The 22,201-nt window shown below is 42.1% G+C and overlaps 1 protein-coding gene across 3 annotated transcripts in view; it reads left to right on the top strand.

Annotated features, from left to right (window-relative positions):
* TNFSF13B (TNF superfamily member 13b) overlaps nucleotides 1–19,497 on the top strand; it is a 31,841-nt gene extending 12,344 nt beyond the window's left edge. For 2 of the 3 annotated variants that reach the window (XM_070380747.1, XM_070380745.1), the window contains exons 3-6: nucleotides 5,519–5,575; nucleotides 13,355–13,467; nucleotides 13,554–13,704; nucleotides 17,254–19,497. In XM_070380747.1, coding sequence (XP_070236848.1) covers nucleotides 5,519–5,575; nucleotides 13,355–13,467; nucleotides 13,554–13,704; nucleotides 17,254–17,366 — 434 coding nt within the window. In that variant the 3' untranslated portion in view covers nucleotides 17,367–19,497. The remainder of the gene's footprint in view (nucleotides 1–5,518; nucleotides 5,576–13,354; nucleotides 13,468–13,553; nucleotides 13,705–17,253) is intronic. The other variant, XM_070380748.1, reaches the window with a different exon arrangement.
* The last annotated feature ends 2,704 nt before the right edge of the window (nucleotides 19,498–22,201 follow it).

Here is a 22,201-nt window from a genome sequence, read left to right as displayed (position 1 = left end):
AAAGGTGAAGAGGTTAAGAGAACTGATGGGGTTGATGAAACCTGAGTGGCATCTAACCAGGACAGGATGCAAGGTCCTGTTCTATTTCCAAGAACATGTGTCCTTGCAAAGCCCCGTGACTTTCTCCAGAATAAGGAAAATTAATGAAGAGCACTGGCTTCAGTGAGTATAATTCAAACCCTGCTATTAAACTGTCATTTAAATGTCCCATTTTCTTTTCTGAAGGTTTTCTGAAATAAAAATTTCTCTTCATTGTGTATTGTCTTCTAAAAGTTATATTTCTGCTACCGTGCACTGGGTTTTTAAAGATTTTTAAAATATATGGACCATTTTAAAAGTCTTTACTGAATTTGCTACAATACTGCTTTTGTTTTATGTTTTGGGTTTTTGGTCACAAGGCATATAGGATCTTAGTGCCCCGACCAGATATTGAACCTCTGCACCCTCCGCACTGGAAGGCAGAGTCTTAACCACTGGACAACCAGGGAAGTCCCTGCTGCTGCTGCTGCTGCTGCTGCTGCTAAGTCGCTTCAGTCGTGTCCGACTCTGTGCGACCCCAGAGACGGCAGCCCACCAGGCTGCCCCAGCCCTGGGATTCTCCAGGCAAGAACGCTGGAGTGGGTTGCCATTTCCTTCTCCAATGCATGAAAGTGAAAAGCGAAAGTGAAGTTGCTCAGTCGTGTCCGACTCTTGGCGACCCCATGGACTGCAGCCTTCCAGGCTCCTCCGTCCACGGGATTTTCCAGGCAAGAGCACTGGAGTGGGGTGCCATTGCCTTCTCCAGGGAAGTCCCCTAGACCTTTGCTCTTCAATGTGTAGGCTGTGGCCAAGTTTTAGTCGGGCTCTGGAGATTAAAGTTCAGGTATTTCATATTAGTTTGGTAGTTTCCAGATATCATTCATTAGGTAAACCCCTTTCGGTCTGAGGAGGAGGTGAATCTACTACAGGCGTTTCATGGAAAAGGTCAAGGAGAGGGCTAGTTGAGATAGTGTTTCCTTTTTGTTAAGGTGTTTGTTTATTTGTGGCCGTGATGGGTCTTCATTGCTGAATGGGCTTTTCTCTAGTTGCGGTGAGTGGGGGCCGCTGTCCATGGCGCTGCGTCTTCATTGCTGAGTGGGCTTTTCTCCAGTTGCGGCGCGTGGGGGCCGCTCTCCACTGCGCTGCGTCTTCATTGCTGGGTCTTCATTGCTGAGTGGGCTTTTCTCCAGTTGCGGCGCGTGGGGGCCGCTCTCCACTGCGCTGTGTGGGCTTCTCGTTGCAGTGGTGTCTCTTGTTATGGAGGTGTGCTCCAGGGTGCTTGGGATTCAGTGGTTGTGGCACGTGGGCTCAGTAGCTGCAATTCCCGGGCTCTGGAGCACAGGCTCAGTAGCCGCGGTGCCTGGCTTAGTTGCTCTGGGGCATGTAGGATTTTCCCAGATCAGGGATCAAACCCATGACTCCTGCATTAGCAGGTGGATTTTCTACCACCGAGCCACCAGTGAAGCTCTGAAATAGTATTCCTAGTATTTCCTAGGTCTCTTTATCTGTTCCCTTGGCCTTCTTTCTCTCACAGTATCCTTCCATCGTGCTCCCAGTTTATTTGGTTCATTACCATTAAGAACAATAATGCTCCTGCTACTCCTACTAATAGCCAAGACTGACTTTGCAATGATTTTGTCCCAGGTACGCTGCTAAATGTTTCAGGCGCATCATCTCACTCAGTCTTAACAGTATGCATGTCCATGGCAAAGGAAAGATGGACAATTTGGAAATTTGACTTTGACTTGTGTCAACATCCTCTTCTTTTTCTGTGTGGAGGAAAAATTAGAGTTTCGCATGCTCCAGTTGGCGCCTGCATCCCTCACAGACCTTACCGTGGCCCCTTGTGTGTAGTGATTCCTTAAGAGGTGTTTGTTAGAAAAGTAGGTGGAATATGGCAGCTCCAGACACTGTGCCTTTCAGTCTTGAGACGCGTGGATGTTCTGTTGTTCCTTTCTTTCAAGCTGTCCTCATTCACAGCTACTCTGCCTGCTGCGATGCATTTCCATATTTGCTCTGCAGACGGTCTGCGGTGGTGACTGCAGTAATGAGTCACATTTCCCTGCTGCACAGACGCTCCTGCTATTGTTTTCCAGCTTAAAAAAAATGGCACAAATGATCCTATTTACAACACATAAGTTGAGTCACAGACATGGAAAACAAACTTATGGTTTTCAAGGGGGGATGTGGTGGGATAAACTAGGAGTTTGGGGTTGACATATACACACTATTGTGTATAAATAAGGGGCTTCCTGGTGGCTCAGGATCCCCTGGAGAAGAAGATGGCAACCCACTCTAGTACTCTGGCCTGGAAAATTCCATGGACGGAGGAGCCTGGTGGGCTACAGTCCATGGGGTCGCAAAGGGTCGGACATGACTGAGTGACTTCACTTTCACTTTTCTCTTTCTGGTGGCTCAGAGGGTAAGCAATCTCCTGCACTGCAGGAGATCTGGGTTCAGTCTCTGGATCAGAAAGATCCTCTGGGAGAAGGGAATGGCTACAACTCCAGTATTCTTTTCTGGAGAATTTCAGGGACAGAGGAGCCTTGCAAGCTACAGTCCATGGGGTCGCAAGAGTTGGACACAGCTGAGCGCTAGCACTCCCATATGTAAATAGATAACTGATAAGGACCACTGAAAAGCACAGGGAACTCTATTCGGTACTTTGTAAGGGCCTATGTGGGAAAAGAATCTAAAAAAGAATGAAAGGTCAAAGTGGTAGCTGCTCAGTCTTGTCTGACTCTGTGCGACTCCATGGACTGCAGCCCACCAGGCTTCTCGGTCCATGGGATTTTCCAGGCAAGAATCCTGGAGTGGGTTGCCATGCCGTCCTCCACAGGATCTTCCCGACCCAGGGATTGAACTTGGGTCACCAGCATTGCAGGTGGATTTGATAGTTTACGGTGAACAATGTTGGATTCGTGATCTACGAAGAAGATTTGGCTTTGGGACCAGGGACCAGGCTTGATCACTCAAGAGCTTTTGTGTAGCAGAGTTTTATTAAAGTATAAAAAGGGAGAGAGAAAGCTTCTGACAGAGACATCAGAAGGGGGATGGAGAGCGGCCCCCTCACTAGTGTTAGCAAGGGAGCTGTATACTTTTTTAATTAGTTATTACAATAAATCAAAAGAATGTCTCAAGGTTGTAAAAATTTTACCAGACCCACTCTCACAATTTACATTTTAGGATAACAGGATTAGAACTTAACAATAGAAAGATCCTACCAGGCCCTCTCTCATAATATACATTCTAAAATATCAGAATTAGTCAGAAGGTTTTCAGGAAGCAGAAACTGTCCTCAACCAGGATACACTGTTGTTATATAATCCCTAGTACAGAGTTTAAACTGAGTTGTGTAATCATCAGTTCTGGGCTTAAAGAAAAAAAAAAATGTTTTATGTGACTAAGACTAAGAAATGTAAAGAAAAAAAAAAAAAAAAAACTGTCTGTCATTTCCTCCTCCTTGAGAATTCCAGACCCCTATCTCCTCCTCAGGGACCCCTGACTTCTTATTAACCTGCCCAGGAATTGACTCAGATTCTTTACCATCTGAGCCACCAGGGAAGCATGTGTAGAACTGACTCGCTTTGCTGTACAGCTGAAACTAACAGAACATTGTAAATCAACTATAAAAAATCAACAATAAAAAGAAATTTAAAAAAAAGAGCCACAAGCTAGCCAAAGCGTTCTGCTCCTATCCAAACCATCAGATTAATATAAAAATGTGTCAGAAACATCTCGTGGTTAAAAAGGATTGTGGTTTTTAACATTACAGTTCTGCTTTTAAATACCAAAGAAAATTTTCTAGCGGAGTTTCTTATGTGATCACTGCCTTTAACAGCGTTCTTTTTAGGCCTGTATTTGCATGGCTTCAGAATATCACATAATTATTACATCTGTTATTCCATGGTTTCCGCTAATGATCTGCAGTGGGAACTCTCCACTGTGTTAATAAGCTCTTAAAATGTATACATTGTGAAGCATGTTTTTAAAGCATTACTTCAACTCTAAGATGCGTGGTATAAAATAATCTAAACTAATATTTTCTTAATTTAAAATAGGCACACTTAGCTCCATATTCCATGGTTTTCATAGATACTGCTGTGCTTTCTTTTCCTACAGACAGAGTACCTATTTTGCTTTTAACCTGAAGGCACTGTCTTCATTTAGTAGAATAGCTATATATTATTTTGGGCTTTCCTCAGTTGGTAAAGCATCGCCTGCAGTGCAGGAGACCTGATTCCTGCATCAGAATGATCTGCTGGAGAAGGGATAGGCTCCCCACTCCAATATTCTTGAGCTTCCCTGGCAGCTCAGCTGGTTAAAGAATCCACCTGCAATGTGGGAGACCTGGGTTCGATCCCTGGGTTGGGAAGATCCCCTGGAGAAGGGAAAGGCTGCCCACTCCAGTATTCTGGCCTGGAGAATTCCATGGACTATACAGAGTCGAATACAACTGAGTGACTTTCATACTGCATATTCTTTGATGCGCTCTGTGGAATATTCTGTATGCAATGTGCAATGTGAATAGATGTGAGTGGATGTGTCCCAGATGCTTTACTGCTAATGCAGCTGCCTAGGGAAATCTTCTATTTTATCTTAAAAAGATGTCGTAGCTCTCCTCTTTCTAGTCCCAAACATTTTACCAAAAGCCTGACTTTGGCTCCAGAGTGAAAGAGGCATGATTAAATTCAGGCCCTGTCACTGTCTATCCCTGGGGACTGGACAAGTTTTTTGCACTTTCCAAGATGTAATTTCCAGTAGGTAATTCTTAGGATTTTTGTGAAGTCGCCTGGATTTATACTAGCTCAATAAATGTTAGCAATTATTATTATTTTCAGTAATATTAATAGTGGTATGAAAGTTATGATTTAATGTTAGATTTTTAAAAAAAAATCATTTTAGAGGAATCTGATCATTTGACTCATATATTTGAGGGAACTGGAGAACAAATGACAGTAGCTAAACTTTCTTTCTATACAGGCGTATGTTTTAGAAGAAGTTCAGCTAAACTGTTTAGATGGTATTCCCTGGTGGCTCAGAGGGTAAAGCATCTGCCTGCAATGCGGGAGACCCAGGTTCGATCCCTGAGTTGGGAAGATCCCCTGGAGAAGGAAATGGCAACCCACTCCAGTACTTTTGCCTAGAAAATTCCATGGATGGAGGAGCCTGGTGGGCTACAGTCCATGGGGTCAAAAAGAGTCAGACAGGACTTCAGTTGTTGGCAAAATAATTTTAAAACTACTATATTTCAATAGCATAGAGTTTTTCTAAAACTTGAATTTCAAGTATATACATATTGCATTTAAAGTAGAAGTTATATTGAGATCTGTGGGCATATTTCCTAAAGGGATTTTAAGAACAGCACGTAGGCAGTGAGAAAGTATTGATATGATTGATCAGGGGCCATTGGAAGAGTGGGTTTGTAGCTTTGTATTCTTGGTCGTCTTCGTTCCCTATTTCTATTCATGTAACTAAATGATATATTTTTGCTTTTCAGTCACTCAAGACTGCTTGCAGCTGATTGCAGACAGTGACACGCCCACTATACGAAAAGGTAATCCAGCATCACAGGGACTTTCCCACTTAGGATTCAGTTCAGTCCAATTACCTGTGATTTCATGCCCCAAAACTGTATTTGAACTCCACCTCAAATCAATGATCTGCCTCAAAACTTCTTATAATCAGATTTAAGATAATAGATTCATTTAAAATAACTGGGGAATAAATATGTAGGCTCCTATAATAACCTAACAGAGAGAATTACCTTTAGGACATAATACTAAGAAATTTTAAATAATTAGCATGTGATAAAGCAAAATTAGTACTAAATCAAAGTCAGCTTTTTATTTAGAAATGATTTTGGCTTCTATAATGCCTCAAGATCATCTTCAGAAATATTCATTCCTCTGTTACATTAGGTCATAGAATATTTTAACAGGATGAAGATAACACTGAACATAAAGACATTTATATTAATTATTTATCAATAAGTATAAAATATGTACAAATAAATAACATTTTTGTGATAAACCTTCAGTGTGAAATTATTACTTTATATCTTACATGTGCTGGTTAAAAACATACAATTTCCAGTTACAGTGTGGGCACTGGGGCTTAGCAGCGAATAATGTGTATGTGAGTCCTCATTTTCACAGGATTTACCTTCTATGAGGGGAAAACAGAAAACAAGCAAATGAACAAGTAAAATCTATCTTGCATCTGTGTTTTTCACTGTGATTTTATCTTAAATGCAACCCCAATACTAAAATACTTGAAGTTCTGTTATTGCTTATTGTTTGACATTTTCCAAAGTCCAATGTTTGCAACTTTTATTAGGTAGCAAATTGTCTCCTAAGAATTCAGATAGAGCCAGAAGAAGATTCAAAAGACCAGTGAAAAATTATAACTTGGAAAAGTCTTGTTTTACACATTTGGCCAAAACCAAACATGCTGTTCATCACTGTAAAGGATGCAGCTGCTCCTCCGCTGTGAGCTTGCACTTCACAGAGCCGTGGTCTTCCTGGTGCGGCGGCCGCTCCATGCTGACCCTCCCTGGAGGGTCCCGGGGCTTATGTGGACCCTTTGCCACGTGATGAGTTATGACTCCAGTCAATCTCGATCGTGTAAATAAACGTTGGTGTGTGTGGACATTTCCACAGTACTACTTGACTGCATCCTAGAAATCTTGGTCTGCTGTGTTTCTTCTTTGTCATTTGTCTCAAGATATTGCCTCGTTGAGGCTTCCCAGATGGTGCTAATAGTAAAGAACCTGCCTGCCAATGCAGGACACGCAGGAAATGCAGGCTGGATCCCTGGGTGGGGAAGATCCCCTGAAGGATGGCATGGCAACCCACTCCAGTATTCCAGCATGGAGAATCCCATGGACCGAGGAGCCTGGTGGGTTACAGTCCATAGGGTTGCAAAGAGTTGGACATGACTGAAGCAAAGCCACTTAGCACACACGTTGCAGGGTTATACAAAGAATTATTTACCTTAAAAATGCATACTGATTTTGTTTTATATTCAACATCAAGTATTATGGTAGGTAGAAACGTATTTCCTCAAATATGTCCACACCATAATCCCTGAAACCTGTAAGTTTATTACTTTATCTGGCAAAAGGGACTTTGAAAATATGATTAAAATAAGGAATTTGGGTATATTATCCTGGATGACTTGGGTGTTTCCAGGTGGCAATAGTGGTAAAGAATCCGCCTGCCAATGCAGGAGACCCAGGTTCAATCCCTGGGTCAGGAAAAAGCCCTGGAGAACGGAATGGCTACCCACTCCAATATTCTTGCCTGGAAAATCTCACGACAGAGAAGCCTGGTGGGCTACAGTCCCTGGGTTCACAAAGAGTCAGACACTGAGTATAGCACACAGACATCCCCATCTAATCTCCCAGACCCCCACCAACCCCATGCTCTAGACTCTATCCTGGGAAAGCTGATTGCTCTCTCCTGGGGTGGCCCCAGGATAATCACAGAGGCCCTTCTTGAGGGGGCTAGGGGTTCAGGGTCAGAGGAGGGGAGGTGGCAGTGAGAGCAGAATTCAGGGTGAGGAGACGGCTGCCTGTGAGGACGGGGGGGCCACAAGCCCAGGAGAGCAGGCCAACTCTAGAAGCTGGGGGAGCCAAGGGCTGGACATTCCAGCATTCAGAAGGAACACAGACCTGCCAGCAGTTTGACTTTGCCTGATGAGCCTTCTGATGTTTGAAATGGGAGATGATAAATGTGTGTTGTTTTAAGCCACTGTGTGTGGTAATTTGTTACAGCTGTAATAATAAATTAATGACACTCCTCTGAATCAACTTTCCCTGACACATAATGGGCCTTTGAAGACTGTAATCATGCCAAGTGGTTGCTCTGCTTGAATTTTTCTTGCTTTAGTTATGTCTCTCGGGGTTCTAATTATGTATACACTGGTAATTATTTTTTGGCTGTGCCGGGTCTTAACTGTGGCGTGTGGGGCCTTCTGTCTTCATTGCAGCCTGCAGGCTCTTAGCTGTGGCATGCGGGATCCAGTTCCCTGAGCGGGGATTGAACCTGGGCCCTCTGCATCAGGAGCATGGTCTTAGCCACTGGACCAGTGGAGAAGTTCCTGTGCTGTTAATTCTTGACTTGTTTTTTTTGTTTTTTTGTTTTTTCCCTATAGTTCTACAACTTTTCTCAAATTCTTAATGCTTTCTTTATTTCCCTCTCATTTTGCTTTGTGCAGAGTCTATGTGTCCCTTCTGAAGCTTTTATGTTCATCTAAGTGAGCTTTTTTCCCTCCTAATTTCCCGAATCCTCTTAGCTGACAGCTGACACTGTACTGCCTGTAGATTCCTGCGTGTATATGAGAGATTCATCACCTTCTGTGAGTTGATTTTTTGCTGACTCTGTGTGAACTTTGCTGCCTCCCGGCCCTTGACAATTTCCTTGGCTTCTTCTTCGGTGTGACCGCAGTCGCTTCGGCCTGCCTTGGAGTTATCTTGGAGGATATAGACATGACTCTATATCAGACAACAGACATCAGTCTGTTCCTTGCACAGGGCTTACGGGAGGTGGAAAAGGAGGGAGGGGATTCCCACGGTCGGGTTGATAACAGAAGTCTCTTTTGGTTTTTCAACATAATGATTTCATAGAGGCAGTGATGAGGTTTAATCTCACAGTAGAATTTGACAGTTGATAAGTCTCGTTTTACTGAAAAGATTTTATCGATGATTTTTGGTTTCGGCTGCGCTGGGTTTTCACTGCTGCGTGCGGGCTTTCTCTCGTTGTGGCGAGAGGGGTCTGCTCTCCAGGTGCAGCGTGCAGCGTTCTCTCTGCTGTGGCTTCTCTTGTTTCAGGGCGCAGGGTCCAGAGTGCAGGCTCGAGGGCCTGGCTGCCCCGCAGCATGTGGGATCCTCCTGGATCAGGGATCGAATCCGTGTCCCCTGCACTGACAGGTGGATTCCTAACCAATGGACCATCAGGGAAGTCCTCCCTTCTTTTCAAAACATGTGCTTTTCTTGGTTTGTTTCTCCAGCCACGTTCCTTGCTTTTTTTACCCACTGCTTTTCTAAACTTTAAAAAAAAATTCCTTCAATGTGGACGTTTTTCAGACCTCTGGCACAGTCCCCTTATCTTCATTCTTGTTTCTTTGCACTCTCAAATCCTCCTGTGTTGTCACTTAATAGCCATGTGTGATGGCCTCAATGTAGATCTTTAGTCCAGTAGACTTTCCTGAGATCCAAGCCTATTTATGCCTCTGTCTGTTGAGCGCCTCTTCCTGAGTACCTTGGTGACATCTCAGCGTGAACTCTAGACCTCTCCCCCGCATCTGGTCTCCCTCCTGTATTCCCTATTCCAGTATGCTGGTTCATTAGTTGTTCAACCCAGAATTCTGGGTGTCACTCTTGACTGCTTCCTTGAAGTCACTGCATTAATCTCATAACTTTATTGACGATTCCTCATATATGTAATTTGAACTGATGTGTTTCTCTTCGTTTCCATTTCACCCTCCTAGTACAAACCCCGTCTTCTCTCACCTTGGCTGGTTCCCTTGACTCCAGTTTTGCGCTCTGCTCACCTGGGAACTCCACAGCGGTGTTCCTAAAACCCAGCCGTCGCCATCCTTCTCCACTGCGCACAGCCCTGCCGGGCCTCCCACCGCCTCCCTGGCAGCCCAGCCTGCGTGGCTCTGCCGGTCTGATTTGTTTCTGCGGGTTTTCCTAGTCCTGCCTCAGCCGCAAAGCCATATGCCTGTGGATGTCACTGCCAGACATGTGGGTTCAAGTAAAAAGTAAATCCCTATTCCTTGACTTGGCTCACTTCATCTGTCTTCAAAAATATTATCAGTATCTCTTCTCCTTTAACACTATTTCCAGGAATTTTAAGATAATAAAATAGAAAATCAAGAGAAGTAGTCAAGGGTGATAGCTGTGATTGACAGCTGCTCTCTGGAGCGTTTATGGTCAATTATTTAAGGAAGTAACACTGGAAGAATAAATAATTGGGAGGACGTTTCCTATTCATAAAATAGAATAAAAACAGATATTGGCAAAATAGATCCGATTTTCCTATAAAAACATATTCTTCTAAAATTTATCTACAAGTCTTTCACATATATCAGAACAGGAAAGATCTACTCTCTTAAAAGCAGGCGTTTTCAGAAATACATGTGAATTATTTTTATATTTGAATACTGTCATTTTAATTTAATTTCGCATGTTAATGTACATAGTAATTTGTTAAGTTTTCAAAGACATTTAAATACATCAAATATTGAAAGCTGCGTGGAGCTGGGAAGTTCACACTTTATATACCAAAATATATTAGTATTTTAGCTGTTGAAAACAAAATTAAGCATGAATGCTCCTAGTATTTACCTTCATTGACTGAAATAAAACCCTACCATATAAGAACTGTGAGTTGAGTTTATTCAGTGTCTTACTGAGAACTATAGCCTAGCCCAGGAAACAGCCTCTCAGACAGCTCTGAGAGACTATTTCAAAGTAAGGCAGAAGCCTGGATTTATGTAATTTTTTTTTCTGGAATAACAAAAGATTACTGCTAATCACAAAGAAAAAGCACAGATATCTCACTTCAATGATTTTAGTGCTTTTCTATGTACAAGGAGGAGGTGCAAGAATCTGGGGTCATTGAAATCTTTCCTTTCCACATTCTTAAATATCTACTGTAAGAAGTGATTCTTACTAGCTTAGAGAAGCTTTCTATAGAATAGACATTTAGTGCATGTTTTCTTGTTAGCATTTACCTATCCGTGGTCTAACTAGCATGCAAAAAACACTAAGTAATTTTTAATATGTAGAAACATATCATGTATGATTAAGTTTATAATCCCTTTACCTTTTAGTTGATTTTTTAGTGTATTTTCTTAAATTTAAAGTTCACTTAGCTGCACAAATTGCTGGAGTGTGTATTGTGTGCTCTGCTGCATTCTTGGCCCCTGAATTTCCGGCTGTCACTATGGGATGGTCATTGCCTCGGCCTCAGTGTCAGCAACATGGATCTATGTGTGCTCTTTATAGCCCGTGGACTGTAGCCCGCCAGGATCCTCTGTCCATGGAACTTTACAAGCAAGAATACTGGAGTGGGTTGCCATTCCCTACACCAAGGGATCTTCCCAACTCAGGGATCAAACCTGCATCGCTTGTGTCTCCTGCATTGGCAGATGGAACCACTCTTGCCACTTGGATGGAGTGTAATCCATGTGTGTGTGTGTGTGTGTGTGTGTGCATGAGTGCTCTCATGTATGTGGGCAGGGTTGGGCGAGAAATGTACACAGTAATAAAAACAAGTAGATGATTCTCTCTAACAAGAATTTTTCCAGCAAAATAAGATGAAGTGCCAAAAATAAAACAGAAAATAAGAATATAAGCCTAATAAGGACTTGTTTTTCTTTTTCTTCTGACAATATAATGGTGGGATTTGGTAAGAACTGACTAAATAGGTATAAGTATGGTGTAGAGAAATAGAGGATCAATGTAAAGTACTGTAAAAAAAGTTTGTAGTCAGTAAATATGTCTAGTCAGAATATAAGCGTGCAGACTTAGAAATACGTGTTCCACGTCAAGAGTTCATATTACCTCTCTGATGGAGAGTGTTTCATTTCCCAGAGATTCAGTAACCAGGTAGTAAGATGCTTTTAAAACATGGAACGCTAGTGACTAATTGCATAGCACAATGGTTAGTATTTATTTAAATACATATTTGCTGCATTTGTTTTGGGTCAGGCATCATTTAAGGCCCCGAGGAAACAGCAGGGAACCAAACGTGAGCAGTCCCCAGGCTCAGAGAAGTTGGACTCTAAGATGTGTATGGTTCTGAAGGCGGACAAGAAGCCTCTGTGCTCAGAGGGTCAAATAAAACGTGAAAATAGTTGCCTTCAGTCATCAGCTTGTATTTATAATTTTTAATAATAACAACCCTGATATTAATTCTTCCTCACATTTTCAGAACTCTACCTTAAAGAATGCTGTGGGCATGTGATCTCTAAACAGAATTTAAAGCTACGGCATTATAATCTTTTCCCCGAAATGATGTCGTATGAAAACAGGCGATGATGAGGTTACCTCTGTTCTGTGTAACCAGGGAGATCTTTATTGGTGGACTGTCGTTACCCAGGGTGGCACCGGAGGGTTTGCACCAAAGGAAGGGGTTTCTCAGAGACCATCTTTGGGAACAGAAAGTTGGGGGGATCGGGCTGCCCCCTGTGTGGGAACTGAGGAGAGGAGGGGTGAGCTGTAGGGCCCCTCCCTGCTGCCTCCTCTCTCCTTTCTACCCACCCCCCCTCCAAGAAGGGCAGAGGAAAATTTTTCTCCTCCCCAACAGACTCAAATAGAAACTGAAAATCTCTATTGGTGTGTTATTCAGAGACCTTTCTTTGGCCTCAAACTCTCCCATCCAGACTAGACATTATTATGAAAGTTGCTGAAATACAGAAGGAATCAAAACCCCAGACATGACATATGAAGCGCTTGCTTTCAAGTTCCTGTATCTCATAGCTGGCCTGGGGGAGTATGTAAAAGATGCTAAGAAACCGCCAGAGGATGGTCATTTTTTAAAAGACGAAATTCTCCTCTAAGTTTCAGACTTAGGTTAGTGACTAAGCATGTTGTCAAAAGGTATGTGAGTCAGGTCCGGCTGCTCACTGCTCAAAAGCCAAAAACCAGGCCAGTTGGTGGAAAGGAAAGTTGGCCTTATTTCAGATGCCGGCAACTTGTGGAGGAGAGTGGTGGACATCTGTCCAAAGGCCGACTCCCCCCAACCCCCTGCTGACAAGCAGGGGGTGAGAGCTGTTATAGACAGAGTCAGGGGTTGGGGGGCCACAGGCAGAAAGAGCACAGCCATCTCTGAAGTCATCCTGAGCGGTCATCAGCGGTCTGGCCGGCGTCATCTTGGTCATTTCAGGTACAGTTAGTCTTCAGTCCCGGGCGCACTTGTTCCATTTCTTTGTGGTCAGTTCTCGGAACTGGGGCAGCTCGTGTCCTGGGTACGGTCTGGTCATCATTAGCCAACTCCTCCACCTGGGGTTTCAGTATCTGTAAGACGGCTCACACGATGTGGCTCAGAGTATGATCTGTAGCCCTTGAGAAAGAGCTGAAGGTCCCTGACGGTGCCTACTGACTATTACTATTTAGTCTCCTTAGACTGTTCTCCTTTGTTGCGGCATTTCTCACTTCTCTGATTAAACTTAATCTTTGACCAAAGTTTTCCATGGAAAAAAGGCAGGCAGGGGACACGGTCGGGGGGCAAGGGTCATGGAGTCCTGCTCTGTTTCAAATGGAGGTAAAACTGCGTTTCTCAGGGGTTTTCTTTTCCCTTAAAAACCATTCTCTTCATTGTAGGAGCGTACACCTTTGTTCCTTGGCTTCTCAGCTTTAAAAGAGGAAGAGCCCTAGAAGAAAAAGAGAATAAAATTTTGGTCAAAGAGACAGGCTACTTCTTTATCTACGGTCAGGTAGGTTCGACCCTGAACCCGCCGCCGCTGTCCAATGCCCCCGTTTCGTGCTGACTTCTGACAAAGTTCTTTGGTTTGTTCCTCAGGTTTTATACACCGATAACACCTTTGCCATGGGACACCTAATACAGAGGAAAAAAGTCCATGTCTTTGGGGACGAACTGAGTCTGGTGACTTTGTTTCGATGTATTCAAAACATGCCTGAAACACTACCCAATAATTCCTGTTACTCAGCTGGTAAATAATAGTTCTATATACATAGACAGAAAGACATTCCTCCGTATACTGTGTGGTGTTTATGGTCTCGAATGATGAGTTAGTCTGTTTTGATAGAGACAGATGCAATCATTACTTTAGATTTTCATTAATTAGCTAACTAGTTATTAATAAGTTTATCATTTTTATATACGTTTAGAAAGGGCAGTAGCTTCACACTGATCTACTCTAGAACAAGCTTGTTTTCTTGGAGCTGTGATAAGAGTGGTTGCATCATAAGAGAATGATGACCTGTGCCAGGCACATCCATCCGCGCTCCCTGCTGTAATCCTCCTTAAGAAAGGGAGGTGGGCACTGAGACACAGAGATGTAGCACATGTTGTCTGGGGCTGCACAGCTGAGCAGCTCCAGAACTTGGTTTAAATCAGCCAGTCTGCCTGAGTGGGAGTCACGGAATCTCACCTCTTCCTTACCTCCCTCCTGTGGAAGAAATGCCCTTTGGCCAGTTTTGAATGTCAGATCCAAGGGCACCATTTCTCTTCTGGGGTCAGTGGACACCAGATGGATACAGTTGGGATGCTAAAGGGTAGGACCGAGCCTGCCTTTCAACTCAGGGCCAGAGGACTGGAGAGGAAAGGGGACATGCAGGCTGTCTTCATTTCAGGTCTGTTTGGGCTGTGATTGCCTTCAGTTATTGTTGTTCAGCTGCTAAGTCCTGTCTAACTCTTTGGAACCCGTGGACTGCAGCCTGCCAGGCTCCCCTGTCCTTTGCTAATCTCCCAGAGTTTGCTCAAACTCATGTCCATTGAGTCAGTGATGCCATCCAACCATCTCAGCCAAATGAATTGCCATCAAAGCCTTCCTTTTATTTGGGGGTAATTTCAAACTAATCAAGGCCAGTACTTGAAAAAAAAAGTTGCCTTAAACACATTTATTTCTCTCTGGTGGTTTTGACAACTCCACTCAGGACCTCAAGGAATGTTTTCCTTTCCAGACAGCGTGAATGACAGTGTGGAACAGGGAGTGGGGGTTGATTGTGTGCTCTGAAGCTATGTATTCCAAAGGCACTTACTGACAAATGCACCAGGAATCAAGACAGAAAGATAATAATGCAGATGCTTGTCATCCTGGACCCATAGCCATAAAGAGCTTTGACGGGGTGTTGAGGAAGTTTGCTTAGATTTGAATTCCCTAATTTTCATAGAGAACTGTTATCCCGCAGCCTGTGGTAATCAGTATTTCTTGTTGCAAAATACCTATAAATGGGGAGGTCACTTCAGCCTGTTGTTTACTTACATTAATTAGCACTTAGAGCTTTACAACACACTCCTTTATACATTTTTCTGATCATCAGCTCCTCAAGGTTACTTCCTAGCCTGATTTTTTAAGAATAAATAACTTGACCTTAAAGATATTTCTCAGTGCTGATAGCTTAGCATCATTTACAAAAAGTGTTCTCTAGGAAATTTCAGGTTTGCAGTTTTTATCTGTTCTAGAGAAAATTTGTTTTACAATCATTAAAAGCTACACATTGGTGTATAAAGTGTTTCCATAATAATCTGAAAAAAAATTAAACTGGTCCATTTGAAGAGCCCAGTATCACACCAAGGAACCTCTCTTATGCATGAAACTGATTCTTATTCATCATGTCATTAACAAATTAGCGATTGCTACCATCTGGAAGAACTGAAATAGCCAGTAACTCAGTGTTGAATATTTAAGTAGGACCTACTTTGAAAAGTAGTAGTTAGTTTACACCGACTTTGAGAATTACTGTTACCTAATGATGTGTGCGGAGAAGGCAATGGCACCCCACTGCAGTGCCCTTGCCTGGAAAATCCCATGGACGGAGGAGCCTGGTAGGCTGCAGTCCATGGGGTCGCTAGGAGTTGGACACGACTGAGCGACTTCACTTTCACTTTTCACTTTCATGCATTGGAGAAGGAAATGGCAACCCACTCCAGTGTTCTTGCCTGGAAAATCCCATGGATGGAGGGGCCTGGTGGGCTGCAGTCCATGGGGTCGCTAGGAGTTGGACACGACTGAGCGACTTCACTTTCACTTTTCACTTTCATGCACTGGAGAAGGAAATGGCAACCCACTCCAGTGTTCTTGCCTGGAGAATCCCAGGGACAGAAGAGCCTGGTGGGCTGCGGTCTCTGGGGTCGCACAGAGTCGGACACGACTGAAGCGACTTAGCAGCAACAGCAGCAGCAATGATGTGTGAACTATAGCCTTTGTCAAATTATTAGATTATCTTGAATATCTGTGATAATTACTAATCATTCAACAAATCACTTCAATCTTTTTTTTTTACTACTCAGTGTAATGATCAAATGCCATGGGAATCCGGAAAGAATGCACATCACCCTTAAAAATATCTAAGTTCTTTTGTTACTGTCTGTCTTGGTCTGTTATCAAAAAACAATGACTCCTTGGGCATTCTGATCACTGCCCCAACATGTCTGTGAAGGTGTCTGGTATACCTGAAATGTTCAGGGAATAGGTGTTTGGGGCTTGACAGAGGAATTGAGGTTAAGGTAGATGTGTTTCTGTAAATATATTTCCATGGCTTGCTCATGAAACAATGCACCTGCTTTTAAAATTATTAGTTGTGAGTATTGACAATTTAGTTGCATCAATGTGTTATTTGTTTGTTCCTTGGTTTTCTTCTCTGCCCCCGTTCCTCTTTATTTTTTTTCTTCATATTTTTCTTTTAAAATGGGGTCAGGAATGACCTGATACCCTGAGTGTAGTTCCTGAGTTGCATTTTGTATTCCTGAATCACAGGCTACCTTATTATAAATTAGGCACATGCAGATTAATCAGTTCTGAGAAGCTAATTAGCTTCTTACTTTGGATTATAAAGACAGGTTATGGTCATTTAAGGAAACACAAAATATAGAGGACTATAAAAAGCGCTCTGAATGACTCCAAATTCCATAGTCTGGACTCTACAGAAAGACTCTGTTAGCAGATGTGTTTTGCTAATAAGTAGTGTTTTGCTTTTTACTTTCTAATAATTCACACATTATATGCCCATTTGAAAGTATATTTAGGGCTATGCAGTGTGTGTGTGCATATTTTTGTATTTTTATTTAACATTATTTTTTAAAGTTTCCCATGTCAAGTGAAGCAGAGCCACTTTTAACTTTATAATATTCCATCTAGGGATGTGCTATGATTTACTAAACTTTTTTTCTTATAGTTAGACTTTTGGTTATTTGGATTCTCTGTTTTATCAACAGTAGGTGATATTGGGCTGGCATAAAGTTCCCTTGGGTTTCTCCATAACATCTTGCAGAAAAACCCAAGTGAACATGCTGGCCAACCCCACACATTCGTTTGTCTGTTATAACTCCTTCTGCTCATTTCTTTTACTATTTTTTTTAATTGTTAGGCAAATAGAATAATAACTGGTCTAGAAACCCACTGGTGTAATGTGAAAAATGAATGCCTATGTGAGTTTTTTTTTTTCCCCAAAACCAAGTCGTCTTCTTTAATGTTCTGCCCTCCCCTCTTCTTCACCTGCACAATGGCTTCAAGTTGTCGCCAATCATTCCTTTCCAGGCATCGCCAAGCTGGAGGAAGGAGATGAACTCCAACTGGCAATACCCCGGGAAGATGCTAAGATATCCCGAGATGGAGATGGCACGTTTTTCGGAGCCCTGAAGCTTCTGTGACCTGCTCACACCTTGTGTGTGGCTCTTTTCTTCCCTTCTCTGTGCCGCTAAAGAGAAAGCACTTAACTGGAAATACCAAAAGGGAAAAACAAAATAGTTACCATAGCCTTTTCTGGGAGCTATTTGTTTTGGTTTGCTGCAACTCGACCAAAACAGGAAATTTAACAGACAACCACAGCCAAAGGGTGTCATGTGAATTATGAGAACTAGAGCCTATTTACGGAAAAATAGAATTAGAAAGACTTACACTATAATGCCACGTTGGACAACTTAGTGCTTACCGCCTTGGAAGAAGCACAAGATTCAAAGGGGTGATATTCGTTTCTTCCAGAATGATATTCCACTGTTTACTGTGCAACAGAGCCTGTGACATTTGGGGGGAAATCTCAGGATTTACCCTCTATTTTTATGTTAAATACCCTGTCTTTTTCTTCTATTAATACTGAGGAAATGGAAGAAAAAAAAGGTAGAGAAATCTTGCATTCTATACATGAAAAAGTAACTCAAAGTTTAAATTTAAATATTGTATTAGATAATCGGACTCAAAATAGGATACTGTTACTATTTAAGTCTTTTAGGTTTATTTTGAGTTTGCAGTTTTAGCTCTAATATTATGTATTACCCGCTGGAACACTCTGTGACATATTTCACAGAAGGGCAATCATTCTCTCGTGTGTCTACACTTCAGAGTATTTTTTACAGCTAATTTCAGTTACTTTGGAAACTTTTAATATAATTTCAACTCATGCATATAAACGTTCATTGAAAAAAGTAACCATCATTGTTTTTACGTAAAAGTAAAATCTGCCATAGGAGTTAATAAACACATTTGTAATAATGTAATATTATTTCCCTTTATTTCCTATTCTTCTGTTTTAAACTGCTGCTATTGTAGTTCACATATCCCAGCCTTTAAAAAATAGTCATGTTAATAGCTTTTCAGAAGTGGAGGATTGATTAAAGTTCCTGGCATCCTGAGTAGGGTATATGCCATGTGCTTGTTCTAAAGATTGTTGCTGTTGTTGTTATTGTTCAGTCGCTGAGTTGTGTCTGACTCTTTGCAACCCCATTATCACCTGCCAGAAGACATTGTCCTGATTTTCATTTTATAAAGGACCATTTTGAGAATATCATACTACTTATCTTTTATAACATCACTTGTTTCACTTTTTAAAATGTCATCAGTTTATACCGTTTACTTCATTGTTTAAACAGATGGAAAAACAGACCCTCGTCTACACGACTGTTCCCCAGTCTACATTAAAATATTTTTAAAGGTATTTTTTCAAAACAAACGTTTGTATTTTGTGTCTAAAATTAAACTTTGTTCAACATTCTGATTCCTATAGTTTAAGCTTTTGGGTTAAAATAAAACATGTTCTGAATTTATTTGTTTTACAATATGATAATGAAAAAAGTGATAGGCAGGGTAGAAGCTTCGACACGAGGAGGAAATCAGAGGTGTTCTCAGTGTTGCTGCGAGTCGGATCGCCAGAGAAAACACATCAGTGCCTTTGCCTCGTTTTTGAATTGTTCGTCTTACACCATCCATCTTTTGGTTTCTCTCTGTAACACTGAATGTTGTCATAAAAATTAGGTACACAAAGTGAATGATATTCAGTATCCTGTGGTAAACCACAATGGAAAAGAGTATGGAAGAAACTGTGTATATGTGTACAATTGAGTCACTCTGCCGTATAGAAATTAACACAGTGTTGTAAATCAATTATACTTCCATTAAAAAGACTGAAATGATAGAATTAGGTGCGTAAGTGATAAACATTATAGATTAGTGTGTGTATGTGTCTTAGTTTGTGATGCAAAGTATCTGAAGTCATAAATATGTCTTTTTATTTCAAAAAGGATTTGTTTACTTCAATACTATATATGTGAAGTTATACATCAAATATTTCTTAGGACTTGGGTTAAATAAGGGTTTCCTAGGTGAAGCTAATGGTAAAGGACCCTCTTGCTGATGCAGGAAATGTAAGAAACACAGGTTTGATCCCTGGGTGGGGAAGATCCCCTGGAGGAGGGCATGGCAACCCACTCCAGTATTCTTGCCTGGAGAATCCCATGGGCAGAGGAGCCTGGCGGGCCACAGTCCATAGAGTTGTAGAGTTGGACACGACTGAAGCGACTTAACTGAAGCACGCACAGGTTAAATAAAGATAATACCATAATGATAGGCTTGGGCTGTAAGCTTTTGTAATCTACAGCTTGCAGCATTTTGCTTTTTAAATGACTTAGCATATTTTGTCAGCAGATGTGGAATTCAGCCACATAAAATAGTTTTCAATGTTACTTCACTTTCCACTCAACCCAGCATTAAAACGTGACTCTTATCTTCCTTGTCAGTGAAATTGTGAGGAAAATCAGACATTGGTTGAATTAAAGCTTATGTAGCCATCAGGAAGTAGAATTAAATCAGAAAGAGAAGACAAATACCATAGGACATTACTCCTATGTGGAATCTTAAATACGACACGAATGAGCTGATCTACGAAACAGGAACAGGATCAGGGAGACAGAGAACAGACTTTTGGTTGCCAAGGGGGAGGGTGATGGGAGAGCGATGGGGTGGAATCTGGGATCAGCAGACGCAAACTAGGATATACAGGATGGATGAGCCACGGGGTCCTCCCACACAGCACAGAGAACTGTATTCAGTGTCCTGTGATAAACCATCATGGAAGAGTGTGAAAAAGAATGGATAGATGGATAACTGAGTCACTTTGCTGTACAGCGGAAATTAACACAACATGTGTAAATCATGTACTTCAATAAAAATAAATTCAAAAAAGGTTAGGTAGATACAGAGGTCTGTGTGGGAAATTCACTGCAACAGTCAGTGCTCCTGCCCAGGTTCACCCTTCTCTCTTTTTCCTGCAATTAATTTTAGCAGAAAAAGATGTTATCTTGGGATTTCCTACCAAGAAAATTTCTAAGACTTAAGTATATGGGCCCAGGCCAGATACTCTTCTGTCTTAAATCCAAAATCAAGACTTGTGATGCTAAATAACCACCCAGCTGTTGTTCAGTCACTAAGTCATGTCCGACTCATTGTGACCCTGTGGACAGCAGCACGCCAGGCTTCCCTGTCCTTCCTTATCTCCTGGAGTTTGCTCAAACTCATGTCCATTAATTTGGTGATGCTATCTAACCATCTCATCCTCTGTCATCCCCTTCTCCTCCTGCCTTCAATCTTTCCCAGAATCAGGGAAAGATCTTTTCCAATGAGTTGGCTCTTTGTATCAGGTGACCAAAGTATTGGAGCTTCAGCTTCAGCATCAGACCTTCCAATGAATATTCAGGACTGATCTCCTTTAGGATGGACTAGTTGGATCTCCTTGCAGTCCAAGGGACTCTCAAGAGTCTTCTCCAACACCACAGTTCAAAAGCATCAGTTCTTCAGTGCTCAGCCTTCTTTATGGTCCAATTCTCACATCCATACATGACTACTGGAAAAACCATAGCCTTGACTAGACAGACCTTTGTTGGCAAAGTGATGTCTCTGCTTTTAAATACGCTATCTAGGTTTGTCATAGCTTTTCTTCCAAGGAGCAAGCATCTTTTAAAGTTTGCATTCATGAATGCAGCATTTATGGCTGCATTCACCGTCCACAATGATTTTGGAGCCTAAGGAAAGTGGGCCCTGAATGGCTGAGCAGAACATCCCGAGGAAGTCATGGTGCAGCCCTCACTGACACCTGGAGGAGTCCCTCCATCCTCCAGGTTCTGCAGAGAAGGTCCTCCCAGGGTGCTTTGTTAGGGGCACAGCAACCTGTCCAGAGAAGAACCTCAAGAATTCTGTTGCCCTTTGAATCCCGAACCAGGAGAGGAGACATTACTGTTCTAGAGACCTGCTCTAGGAGACTCTCCTGCTCTAGGAGACCATCAGAGAGCCTGGACGTGTTTGGTTTGGCTGCCACGTTGCTTCCTCATTTTCGAGTTGTTTTCGAATATAAACTTCTAGACTCAAGACATGAAACAGGACGTTTACACTTCTTTCAGAAATACAGCTGTTTTCTTTTGCAGCCTCGGAGAGGGATTATAATATACGTGCAATAATACTAAGAATCATAAGGGCACAGCCTGGTGATATGTTTTCACAAAGTGGACCCTCTCCTGACATCACCTCCCCAATCGCAGCACCCCAATCTCGCCAGCACCCCGAAGTCTGTCACTTCCTCTCTGACCTTCAGAGATCACCATTCCGATTTCTGTCCTTGAGGTAGAGTTTTGCCATCTGGACTTCATAGAGATGGGACCTTACAGCATGTAAGCTTTTGAACATCTGTTCACTGCTTTGTGAAACCCTTCCACACTGTTTCCTATAGAGACAGATCATTCTCCTTCTTGGCTGAGTAGAATTTCATTTTGCAATTATATAACAACATATTTGTTTGTTTTATTATTGAAAGACTTTGGGCTATTTCCCGTTTGGGCCTGTCATGAGTTATGTTTCTGTAAATATTCTCTGAACTGTGAATAGTCTCTGAAAATATTTTGAGGACCCCTATGATCTGCTGGATTTACACATAAGACTGCAATTGTGTTTTGTTGTTGTTTTTATTTTTTAAGTTGGAGTATAATTGCTTTACAATGCTAGTTTCTGCTGTACAAAAACGTGAAGCAGCTACACACATGCATGTATCGCCTCCCTCTTTAGCCTTCTTTCCACCCGTCTAGGTCATCAACAAGCTGAGCTCCCTGTGCTATACAGCAGGTCCCCACAGCTCTCTGTTTTACATGCAGTATTGTATATACGTCGTTGCAGGCAGATTCTTTACCTCCTCAGCCACAAGAGAAGCCCAGAAGTGTTAGCCATTCAG

This window comes from Bos mutus, chromosome 12 (assembly GCF_027580195.1).
Source record: "Bos mutus isolate GX-2022 chromosome 12, NWIPB_WYAK_1.1, whole genome shotgun sequence".
Taxonomy (NCBI): domain Eukaryota; kingdom Metazoa; phylum Chordata; class Mammalia; order Artiodactyla; family Bovidae; genus Bos; species Bos mutus.
The sequence above is the reverse complement of the archived record's forward strand: the minus strand, read 5'-3'. Positions and strand labels throughout refer to the sequence as shown.